Consider the following 13,185-nt stretch of genomic DNA (forward strand, 5'->3'; position numbering starts at 1 on the left):
CCATGCTGTCGGCTGTAGAATAGCGGTACAGGTTGATGCAGACATGGTTGCTTCTCAGAGGGAGGCTGGGGGGCGTGATTGACGTGTCGCCTGTGACATTGTAATAATAATGTGGAGAGGGAGAGAACCGAGGTCTGTTATCTATGCAGGTTGCATTCAGCACTACTCCGCCTAAAATGGAGCAAGACCTCCCTCCACAGCATGACTCCATCATCTCTGCACAGGAGTGGAGTGCATAAAAGAAAACAAAGAACAAACATATCTCTACTTCTCTTCTAGCACTTATCCAAGAGCACCCTTTAAACACAATCCACTTTAGAACCTGCATAAACAAGGAGAGAAAACCCCTATGATGTGTACATCCTCATGCATTTAAGGATAATCTTCACAGTATGTCACAGCATCATATCTCCCCTTTAGAAACATTAGATTCTCCCGCTCCTCTACCTCTCACTGCAATATACACACTCAGTCATGTTGTTCTGTACAGACACAATGACACCACAGGAAGCTCTGAATCCTATTAGATATGAAACAAACAAAGAGGGAAATGGGAACGGCTCATTGAGGAAGAGAAAACACACATTCCATCTCTCTCTCTGCATATCTTCCTGTGTGATTTTGGCAAGACCGCTGGGAGATTGATGTGTCTGTCAGTTTGATACCTTCTGTGACTGCAGTGAGGAACCAAACGGCACAAAAAAGCAGAATTTCCTAATGACTAATATACAAAAGTGTGTCTGTAGGGAGATGAGACAACTCTGCATCAACAGATATAGCTGGGCACGATATTGGAAATCTTTATTGTAATTGCATAAATTCATTGAATATGTTATTTTGATAAATTCTCTTTGGCACCAAGGGAGTTGTGTAAATGAACAATCACACACTAATTTGTGTGTGTGTGTGTGTGTGTGTGTGTGTGTGTGTGTGTGTGTGTGTTTTTGAGCATGTCTGTGTGTATGCATATTTTAATACTTGTTAAAAGTGTTGTTGACTGAGTGTTGACTCAGACAAATGGTGTAGTACGTATCTGTTCACAATATAGATGGCACTTAGAGGAAATTATGAATGTACGCACCACAAGAAAAAGCACCCACATTAAAACAGTAAACTTTTAGTAAAGGGAGACAGGAAACTCATTATAGAAAACCCCTTTAATTCTGATAAGACTGTATGTATATCTAGTGAAGGTACTGCATGTCTGTTCAATGTGTCCAATACTTTCTCAATGTATTTTTCTAAATATCCACTGGGAAGTCTTTCAGTGTGTCAGTGTGGAATCTACGCACAACAAGCAAAGTCAAGTCCACAACCATTCTCAATAGCAGACACAGGACATAAAATAAGTCTCAGATACTGGACCCAGTTGCACTGTTGTTATCGATAATTTATAACAAAAAAAGAGGACTTGGGTCACTGTTGATGCTTGTTTCTTTTGTGAGGCAGTTCTGTACAGTGGTTTAATAATCTTTACAGAAGCTACAGGGATTCCTGTTTTCCAAGCACATCACTGAAGGGTGAATGAGACCAATACTTTCTCATTATGGTCCCGCAAAGTCTATTCCAGAGATCCTCAATGAAATCAAACACTGCAAACAGTCCTATACACAGAGAGCATATTCAACCACTACCTTTGACTAGGAATACACTGTACTTCATAATCAGGGATAGAACTGAAGAATTCCATGGAATGATCTCCTTGCAGGATATGTTTACTGTATAAGAGAGCCCTCAAACTGCCTTTTTTATCCTGTATTTACAGTATATATACACACAAGTATATTATGTACAAAGAAAAAGCTCCAATGAATTACATAGAATGTGCCAACAAAGAACAGTTCTGAATGACATGTCAATCATGGACAGTGACTATGGGCCCCTGGGTTGACCCCTGTGACCTCTGAGTGTCTGTTTAATCAGCGCTGTGTTGTTGTTGTTCCTGTGGGTATTGCGTTGCGTAGGCAGAGTCGACAGCAGTCAGGGTCACTGCCTAGGCTCTGCACAGTCACAACAAAGCTGGCATGCTGAGATGTCGCTTCTAAGATGGACGCCGATGACAAGGATTATTGAAAAAGGTTCAATCGATCCCCACATAATGTCCCTCCAACGTGCCACTGATCCTGTAGGATCCCTTGCTCAGTGGCACTGAGGCTCAGTGAGGATAATACAGTTTACCTTTGGGAAGGCGTTAGTGTCTTCAAATAACGTTTTTACAACCTCTAAATAACCCCTGCTAAGCTGTTTTAGTTTCGAAAGGGAGAAAAAAAGAGCATGTAGGAAATTGACCGTGGATGTTGTGGAGGAGAGTCCCGACGTGAGGCTCATTGATCAAAAAGGGATTAGTCTGGTCTAAAATCCTTGGCACCACCCGAGCGAAGCTGTTTTATCTAGGAGGATATCCTTTTTTTTGCAGTCACAGGTAATCCAGTTGATGTAATAGTTTTAGTCCGTTCGGAGGGAGGGGATCCTGGCTCGGAGCCTGCAAGGGAGCTCTTTGTTAGGTCCTGGGGTGAATCTGAAACACACAGGGAAGAGGAGAAGAGAAACACACACACACTTAGACAGAACAAAGGCATACAAGTGCGTGAGGATTACACCCCGAGGAATTTCTCCATTCCACATGTCAAAACAAGAGGTCTTTTGAACTGAGAGGCTCATCTCTCTCACCTCCGCTCTTCTGTTATTGCTAAAAAAACAGACAGCTTTTGTGAGAGTGAGCAACATCGAAACTGAGGTACATTCTCATCCATGAGATATCAGAGAGTGTCGTTGCAAAAACCTTGGTGTGTTTCCATGCTGTGTTTGTCTGCTCTGGGTAATATCACTGTGGCATATTTTCTGCTTTATTACTTCACACTTCTGTACCCATGATCAACGTCATGGAGAAGCCTGTGCTTCCTCAAACAGAACCAGCCAATCATCTCTCAGTATTACAGCCTGTCTATCTGAGCGCAGTGAAGGGACTTTGGTTCTGCTAAAAGGGACGTAAGCCTGACTGTCTCCCTGTGGCTTAAATTCAACAACTGTTATTTAGTGTCAGTCGTGAATCTGGCTGGATTTCAATGGCACATTGTGCAGCCCTCAGGCAGCTATAGAAGGCTTTTCAGAGTGTTGAATGAGGTGCTCAGTATGTTCATGATGAACCAGACTGCTCCATCTTTACCTGCTGCATCCCCTTTGTCTCGTCTTGGTTACACACACGGTATGTTTTCCAATGTTGACAGTGTGTCTCAATATATAATTTAAAAGTTCACATCTCCTCAAAAATGTGATATTATTTTTTAAATATTTACTAAAAATGCTAATTTACCGAAATCAACAACATTCACGGCAATCAATCTAAAACTTTGACTCTGATAAATCCTGTTTAAGAATCAGAAATTAGGATAGAGAATAGGGGACACACCCTGCACAATGTGGAGCTAATAAAAATGTTAAAAACCGAGTGGCTCTGGTCTCGCCCTCACACTGCTCACAATGACATTTCCATCCACAGGTCTCTGCTGGTGGTGGCAGCCAGGTGTGTGTGTGTGTGATTGAGACAGGGACAGGACCCTGGGGGACCCCTCGGGGTCCTGGGCACAGCTCATACTAATAGGTCTGTGTCGTAATTTGGAAATTGTGGGGGTGGATGGTAGAATGATGTGGAGGCTTATAGCTTTTCTCTCTGACAGGTCAGAATGTTCATGCAGTTTGTTAGTGGCCCTGTGTGCACCACCTCTGTCAACCCAACTCTCCTGTCAGAGAGTCCTATGTTAGCATCGTTTTTTATGGTTCACTATCATGGTATAACATTGTGATGACATTCAACATTTTCAAGATTAAGTGCCACCTTTTTTCAGAGCTGGAGTGATACAGATAGTTTTAGACAACATTCACAACCATAAACACCATATAGAAAAGTCTGACTTAGTGTAGCATGACGACTCGATCATTCCCATTCAAATGTAGTTTGACTCAATTTTCTGTTCACCAGGACCCAGCCTTAGAGTAGCAGGTACCACGTGTACTCTCCCCCTTCTCTTCTCTCTATACAGAACTAGCCCCTTTGGTCAGAGAGCTAATCCTCAGGGCGAAGCTGTCCAGCATTTGCATCTGTTTCATCTCTATCAACCAATGAATGGCCAAATGTCACAGTTTGTTCCAGCAGAAAGTGACCTCTAATATAACAAGCACAGTTGTCATTACGCCTGCTTCTCCCACAGAGAGACAGACTGAATCCCACAGAGGTTTGTTACATTATATGCACATGCTGTCATTTCAGCTGTCCTCTGTTCTGTCCCCAGCAGCAGGTAGGGATGGATTGGAAAAGGATTCCCAAACTTTTTTTCTTGTTGGAAACGAAGCCCTCTGCATTCTAATTTACAGGCCACATTAAAATGCAATTTGCATAGACATCAATAAGTAAAAAGAGCCAAGGACAATTGCCTCAGCGAAATCATGTAGACATTCTCTGTCATTCTGTTTCTCGTTAACTGCCGAACACATCCACTCCATTTGTTGAGGAATTTCTTTGAAAAGCAACGAAACCCCCCCAAGGAACAGAAAACCCCAGACGACAACAACATACACCAAGATCCATTTAATGTGACACTGACAATGGGTATAGAGAAAAAGAGTAGAAGCAAGCAGAACCACTTTACATGAACCTTCCATCATGAGGCCTACATAACACTGTTATGAGAATGACATGACAGAGGACATAAACAGCGAAGGCCGTTGATGTCAGCTTATGACACATTCCTTTATGACACTGCAGGCTCGGCCCTAAACTATGTCTCTCTGTCACCTGGGGCTGCATGGCAAATGGTGCAGCAAAACACAAATGGCAATGCTTTATGGACCAGTACGCCCTTCCCCCTCTGAGGGCCAAAATGTATCTCTCTCTCTCTAGAGCAGCGGTCACTAACATTTTCTGAGTCAAAATGCAAGCCGAGATCTAACGCTCAGAAAAAAAATAACATGACTTTAAAAAAAGGATGCCTATGCAACATTAACCAATTAAAAACAGTTCTGCAGCAATGAGGTTTGTGCAGTAGGCTGTAGGCCCAATACATTATCACTGCATACTGGCTAAGCTTGAATTGTCCTGACTATGTTGTTCTTCTAAGACAATTTTGAAATTATATTTCAACATTTAAGGTGTATAACCACACTGGTAATAGATCATTTGTTGTATTAGTTGTGACAAACAGCTGAGTGAGCATAATAATTCACTTTTTTCTTTTTACTGGACTGATGGCCTGCATCTGATAGTCAGTTTGAGGGGAGGGAGCAACGGTGAGGCTGCCTCTTACCCGATTCACCATCCCTCCTCTCTCCTTCCGCTGAGAAAAGGGGACACAGTCTTCCAGCTGCAGTATTTCTGCCTCGTGCATCAATTTATGTTGTTGAAAAACTCCTCGATATTAACAAAGACACGCCTCAAATAACAACAATGCAAGCTTATCGAAAACACTTTGCTGTACTCATTCATTGCAGCTGCAGTGCTTGTTGTAGTGTGAGTGGAATTAGGGAGAACGTGCATTTTATGAACTATTTAAGTGTTGAACAAAGTGTTGGCAGTGCTGAATAACAACTTAAACATGAACTTACTCATAAACACAACAGCTATTTGCTGTATTCGTTGAGTCTCCACTCATGGTTTTAAAACTTTTGAAATCTCACCTTATGAACTTTGCTGTGCGTTCGATGCCTCCATTTACATTGTGCAGACACTGTGCAGACCAGTGTTACGAGCTATCTGATTGGTCAGTGGTAGGCCTATAGGTGCACTTGATTTGCTATCTGGGACTGCTGGGTAGAATCAAGTGCACCTAACACCAACAGCACGAAAAATAAATAAAAAACAAGAACACAAGGCTTTATCGTTGTTGTTTTTTACGGAAATGTTTGATGTATTAGGGGTTGTTGTGGAATTTGTTAGATATTAGGTTTTGTTGTGGAATTGTTAGATATTGCCTCTTAGATACTGCTGCACTGTCGGATCTAGAAGCAAGAGCATTTCGCTACGCTTGCAATAACATCTGCTAACCATGTGTATTGGTATTGTTTGATTGGTCAATGGTGGTAGGTTTCACACCTTCAGATGTTATAAATAAAATGAAGGTCTGTTTTTCTCTCTCTCTTATACTGTATCCTGTCCATTGGCGAAAGGTTGTGTGATATATTCTAATTTCCGAAGCTTCTAGGCCCCTGGTGTAATACGCATCTCTTTGTACTATAACGCTAAATGGAGTCAGATATACTTTCTAATATACTTTGTTAATGTACAAATGACATAGTCTTATCACAGGTCGCGTGTGAGTTATACACAGTATAATCTACACATATCAAATATTACCCCACTACAAAGCCAAAGTTTCTCTTCTACTTTGTCTACTTTTGAAGACAGTTAAAGCAGTAATCAGCAGTTGAAACAATTAGAAAGTGGAGGGATGGGGCTGGATAAATGTAACCACTCTCAAATTCATAGACGGAGGTATGTACGCAATGACTGACCATCCATGATATCACAATTCTAGTTCTAACCGTGTTTTGAGGCTACAGTACATGTTTACACTTACTTTGTTTAAAAACATTGGAGTAAAACAAGATCAAATTTTGGGTTCTGATGGGGTATGACAATTGAACTAAGCTCATAAGGCATTTAGAAGTTGCAGTATATTCTTCAACAATCAATGGGTACATATCGTTCATTTATAAGTCCAAACATGTATGTAGCAACTGTAGACTACCCCTTTAAGCTTACATCAGCTGTCATGTCATTATTATGAAAGCAAAATGCGGACAGATGGTTAATGTAAACTGTTACCCCCAAAAATATACACTACCGTTTGCGGGTTCGTTTACAGGCTCCAAATGGCCAGAAACAAAGAACTTTCTTCTGAAACTCGTCAGTCTATTCTTGTTCTGAGAAATGAAGGCTTCATTCAATAGTACCCGCAAAACACCAGTCTCAACACCAACAGTGAAGAGGCAACTCTGGAATGCTGGCCTTCTAGACAGAGTTCCTCTGTCCAGTGTCTGTGTTATTTTGCCCATCTTAATCTTTTCTTTTTATTGGCCAGTCTGAGATATGGCTTTTTCTTTGCAACTCTGCCTAGAAGACCAGCATCCCGGAGTCACCTCTTCACTGTTGATGTTGAGACTGGTGTTTTGAAGGATAATATTTCACGAATCTGCCAGTTGAGGACTTGTGAGGCGTCTGTTTCTCAAACTAGACACTCTAATGTACTTGCCCTCTTGCTCAGTTGTGCACCGGGGCCTCCCACTCCTCTTTCTATTCTAGTTAGAAACAGTTTTCACTGTTCTGTGAAGGGAGTAGAACAGTACACAGCGTTGTACGAAATCTTCAGTTTCTTGGCAATTTCTTGCATGGAATAGCCTTAATTTCTCAGAACAAGCCTGTAATCAAACCCGCAAATGTTCAAGCTCCAGATACTCAACTAGTCTAAAGAAGGACAGTTTTATTGCTTCTTTAATCAGAACAACAGTTTTCAGCAGTGCTAAAATAATTGCAAGAGGGTTTCTAATGATCAATTAGCCTTTTAAAATGATAAACTGATTAGCTAACACAACGTGCCATTGGAACACAGGAGTGATGGTTGCTGATAATGGGCCTCTGTACGCCTATGTAGATATTCCATAAAAAAATCTGCCATTTCCAGCTACAATAGTAATTTACAACAACGTCTACACTGTATTTCTGATGGGCTTTTCTTTCAAAAACAAGGACATTTCTAAGTGACCCCAAACTTTTGAACGGTACTGTAAGTTGAAAACATGATTTTACTGTGTGGAGTGGTGACAGTTGTTCATTTGATCAATTGATTTATGATTTCTCTGATTCAACACATTTGATGGTGATGCGTCTGTTGCACTTTGCTCTGAACAAGCCTCCCAGATGGGATATATCCTGTTGTGTTTTGTGACTGTCTTAAAAAGGTGCCTTCTGGTACTTCTAATAGACAACATGTGGCTCTTGAAACAGCAAAGCATATACTGAATTTACATAGGCAACAGCTAGGAAACTACCAAAGTATTAGTGAAATGGCTGTTATCAGTTTCTTCTTCTTCTTCTCTCAGCCATGAATGATCCTGGGCTAACAGTCAATCTGTCTGGTGACATGTACTGTCTGTCTGGTAGGGATTCTTGATTATATTGAAGCCTTCACATAATTAGATCCTTATAACAAAAGGGGCAGGTAAGCAGAATGAAGACAAGATGTTACATTTCAGCTTTTTTTTGTTCTCTCCCTTTTCCATGTAATTGTATGGCATAAGAAGAAATGGATTGATCTATTTAGCCAATGGAGCGGGTAATGTGGATCTATGCTGGGCGTGTGTTTGGAGGGGTCCCTCCCCAGTTCCCTTCACTGTGACTTCCTCAAACAAAAGGCCTGCCTTGTCTGCTGCTGATAGAGTACAGGCAAGTAGGGCTCCCCCCCTGAAAGACAGCAAGACAAAATACAGAAAAAAAGGCTGTCAGGCACTCGCTTTGTCTTACGTTCAGGCCAATTTAAAAAACGAGTATTAAAGCTGATGTATTTATGTGTGTTTGTGTGTTTGTGTGTGTGTGTGTGGGGGGCTGATTGCATTTCACTGAGGCTGTTCAGAGCCAAATGAAACCCTGCAGGTGAAATGAAAAGGGGGGAAGAAAGTCCTGTAGGATTTACTGGAGTATAACGAAACAAATACAGATGAGGTTATTTGCCCTCAATGCAGAAAGAATGAAAGATGTTAATTAGGACAGGAATACAGAGAGGGAAATAAAACCCTTTTAAATGGTCTGTTGTCTATGCTGTCCGCTGATAGTTGTCTAAATGCCCCACGTTAGAGGCAGATCAGGACATAAAGCAGCCTCTGAGAACAACCCACACAACAAGAGGGGCACAGACATACCCAAGGGTTTCAGACACACACACACACACACACACACACACACACACACACACACACACACACACACACACACACACACACACACACACACACACACACACACACACACACACACACACACACACATCCGAGATGAGCAATTCATAATGGGATTGGCAGACTGGGACTATGCACAGTAATCTAATTTACACAGTACCCAGTAGCAAAATAGGACATGAAACAAAGGAGAGAAGGGATGAGAGATAGGGACTGATCCTACTATTACACACTGATCTGACCAGAACAGCAAATGGCCAGGGCTGTGTGTGTGTGTGTGTGTGTGTGTGTGTGTGTGTGTGTGTGTGTGTGTGTGTGTGTGTGTGCGTGCGTGCGTGCGTGCGTGCGTGTGTGTGTTGACAGGCGGCATGCATGTTTGGACACACCTACTCAGTCAAGGGTTTTTCTTATATTTTTTATATTTTCTACATTGTAGAATAATAGTGAAAACATCAAAACTATGAAATAACAAATATGGAATCCTGTAGGAACCAAAAAAGTGTTAAATCAAAATCAATTTTATATTTGAGATTCTTCAAAGTAGCCACCCTTTCCTTGACAACAGCTTTGCACACTCTTGGGCTTCTCCCAATCAGCTTCACTAGGAATGTTGTTCCAGACATCTTGAAGGAGTTCCCACATATGCTGAGCACTTGTTGACTGCTTTTCCTTCATTCTGCCATCCAACTCATCCCAAACCTTCTCAACTGCGTTGAGGTTGAGTGATTGTGGAGGCCAGGTAATCTGATACAGCACTGTCCTTCTTGGTCAAATAGCCTTTACATAGCCTGGAGGTGTGTTGGGTCATTATCCTGTTGAAAAACAAATGACAGTCCCGCTAATCGCAAACCAGATGGGATGATGAATTGCTGCAGAATGCTGTGGTAGCCATGCTGGTTAAGTGTGCCTTGAATTCTAAGTAAATCACAGACAGTCACCAGCAAAGCACCCCCACACCATCACACCTCCTCCTCCATGCTTCACGGTGGGAACCACACATGCGGAGATCATCCGTTCACCTACTCTCCTTCTCACAAAGACACGGCAGTTGGAACCAAAGATCTCAGACCAAAGGACAGATTTCCACCAGTCTAATGTCCATTGCTCGTGTTTCTTGGCCCAAGCAAGTCTCTTCTTATTATTGGTGTCCTTTAGTAGTGGTTGCAAAAATTCAACCATGAAGGCCAGATTCACACAGTCTCCTCTGAACATTTGGTGTTGAGATGTGTCTGTTTTTTTATTTCTATATTTGTATTTATTTAACTTTTATTTATACAGGTTTTTCTCATTGAGATAACAATGCTTTTCCCAATAGCATCAGGGGAACAGAGTTTCAGACAAAACAACTTACATATACTAACACAACATAAAAAAAACTATAGACACACATACAAGTACAACAATTACATATTACGTAAAAACAAAACACGAATGTCACGACTAGAAAACAGCTGTCCTAAAGACAATTACACTCGTGATATTTACATCGATCAAGTGTTAAAACTCCACCAATGTGACTAGATCATCAAATTTTAAAAAGTTCAGGAGAGAATTCCAAAACCACGGAGCTGAGTACCTAAAACTATTTCTACCATGACCTGTTATATTTCTTGGTACTGTTAAAAGCAATTGAGAATGGGACCGTAATTTATATTTATTTATTGACCTGATTAAAAAAGAACAGAGATAAAGTGGCATTTTTACCCAGTATGGCTTTTTAAATCAGTGTATACGAGTGTTTAAGCCTACGCAAGGTCAATGACGACCAGCCAATGACGCTGTAGAGATCACAATGATGTGATCAATGTTTTTGATTGGTAATGAACCTGAGGGCCGCATGATATACTGAATCAAGTGCTCTCAGGGGAGGGGTTGAGGCCTGCATAAATATACTACCGTTCAAAAGTTTGGGGTCACTTAGAAATGTCCTTGTATTTGAAAGAAAAACACATTTTTTTTTGTCCATTATAATAACACCAAATCCATCAGAAATACAGTGTAGACTTTGTAAGTGTAAGTGATTATTGTAGCTGATTTTTAATGAAATATCTACATACAGGTACAGAGGCCCATTATCAGCAACCATCACTCCTGTGTTCAAGTGGCACGTTGTGTTAGCTAATCCAAGTTTATCATTTTAAAAGGCTAATTGATCATTAGAAAACCCTTTTGTAATTATGTTGGCACTGCTGAAAATGTTGTGCTGATTAAAGAAGCAATAAAACTGGCCTTCTTTAGACTAGTTGAGTATCTGGAGCATCAGCATTTGGGTTTGATTACAGGTTCCAAATGGCCAGAAACAATTACCTTTCTTCTGAAACTCATCATTCTATTCTTGTTCTGAGAAATGAAGGCTATTCCATGCAAGAAATTGCCAATAAACTGATGATCTCGTACAACGCTGTGTACTACTCGATTCACAGAACAGTGAAACTGGCTCTAACCAGAATAGAAAGAGGAGTGGGAGGCCCCGGTGCACTACTGAGCAAGAAGACAAGTACATTAGAGTGTCTAGTTTGAGAAACTGGCAGATTAATTAAATATTACCCGCAAAACACCAGTCTCAACGTCAACAGCAAAGAGGCGACTCCGGGTTGCTGGCCTTCTAGGCAGAGTTCCTCTGTCCAGTGTCTGTGTTCTTTTGCCCATCTTAATCTTTTCTTTTTATTGGCCAGTCTGGGATATGGCTTTTCTTTGCAACTCTGCCTAGACGGTCAACATCCCGGAGTCGCCAATGATTCTATGATTACATGTTTGTTACTTCATAGTTTTGATGTCTTCACTATTCATTATTCTACAATGTAGAAAATAGTAAAAAATAAAGAAAGACCCTGGAATGAGAAGGTGTGTCCAAACTTTTGACTGGTACTGTACATGAGATAGTTTTTAAATTGTTGACGAACACAATTTATATTGCGCGTGTTGCATGTGCTGTGTGTGTTTTACTGTAATCTTCAGTGGAAGGGAGAGCGCGTAGTATTTGTGTCATTTTGCCTAATTATGCACATTCTGTAAACACACACAGTTGAATATTCTTCACTGAGTATTTGAATTAATGAGAAGCCATTGAACATAAGTCCGTCAGTCACACTCCTATAGTTGTTTAGTGAAGTGCACATGAAGAAAAGCTGGAGAGAGACTAACCTTTACAGAAGCAAGAATGCAGCTCAGTTTCTGTTGAAGCATCCTCTGCATTTTGCTTCCAGAGCTAAAAAGGTGAGTATGGCGCAGTGTTCTGCAAAGAGAGGGTCAAGAGAAAATGTTGATGTGGATATTTAGGAGTTTAACCTTTTGTAGAGCCTTTGCCTCTGACCCTAATGCACACACACAGGAGCCCTTCCTGTTCACTGACTTCAGATCACTTCTAGCACTGCACATAGTAATTGATTCATATGAGGTGTTTTTAGGACAGTGGTTCTCAAACCCCTCCTCGGGGATGGCCAGACATTTCAACATTTTGTTGTGGCCTTGAATTAGCTTGCCTGATTCATGTATTCAACGGGTGCCTGGATAGATCGTTTAGGTATCAGCTAACCATATCATATGTTTTAGCAATCTGCTGCCCGACGGCACAGTCGATGACGTGTCACGCAACCATTGGTTGATGCATGCAATGTCTGAGCAGAGGAAGGCGACCAAGGATTTGATGATTAGTTGACAATTTGAATCAGGTGTGCTAGCTCTGGAATAGATCAAACACATAGGACGGTAGGGGGTCCCCAAGGAGAGGTTTGTGAACCACTGTTTTCGGAAATATGCTTGGCAACGAGAGGGTTCCTCCAAGGATACATCCAACTTATGAAACGCATTTCACGTTGTTGTCCAAAGAATGCATTCTGAGAGGCGTTCTTAAAGTTTGCTTACCTTGACAGGCTGGCAAAATCGTACCATCCGGTCAACTTCTTTTCGCTTTTAGGGCTTGGAATAGCATGCAAGTATAGACTGTGTATTGCATAAGCAAGCGGAACAACCTTGAGAAACCCTGTGTGGTCTAACCTTCCCTGGCTGTTCCTGTCACCATTATCACATTAGTCTCTATTTCTATTCAGTCATGGTCACGAATCACTAAGAGGAGCGGGAGGCTGCACCCATAGAATGAATACAAATCTGCCGATCAACCTGTCACAGAGTGTTAGATGAGCTCACTTTATTCCTTTTATTATTTTCATTTCTTACGGACGATTCTTCATCTTGTTTTTTTACACACTGCCTGGCAGTGGAAAGGCACTTGCTCTTAAGTTT

General features: G+C 41.3%; 1 protein-coding gene across 2 annotated transcripts in view; it reads right to left on the minus strand.

Annotated features, from left to right (window-relative positions):
- Positions 1-1,139: 1,139 nt before the first annotated feature.
- Positions 1,140-13,185, minus strand: part of LOC121846792 (chemokine-like protein TAFA-1) — a 264,698-nt gene continuing 252,652 nt past the window's right edge. The window contains exons 5-6 of one of the 2 annotated variants that reach the window (XR_006083726.1): positions 12,088-12,178; positions 1,140-2,518 (exon numbers count right to left, since the gene is read on the minus strand). Coding sequence is in view for 1 of the 2 variants with exons in the window: in XM_042324337.1 (XP_042180271.1) it covers positions 2,501-2,518 (18 nt within the window). In the remaining variant the exon portion in view is untranslated. The remainder of the gene's footprint in view (positions 2,519-12,087; positions 12,179-13,185) is intronic. The other variant, XM_042324337.1, reaches the window with a different exon arrangement.

Source organism: Oncorhynchus tshawytscha, linkage group LG07 (genome assembly GCF_018296145.1).
Source record: "Oncorhynchus tshawytscha isolate Ot180627B linkage group LG07, Otsh_v2.0, whole genome shotgun sequence".
Taxonomy (NCBI): Eukaryota; Metazoa; Chordata; class Actinopteri; order Salmoniformes; family Salmonidae; genus Oncorhynchus; species Oncorhynchus tshawytscha.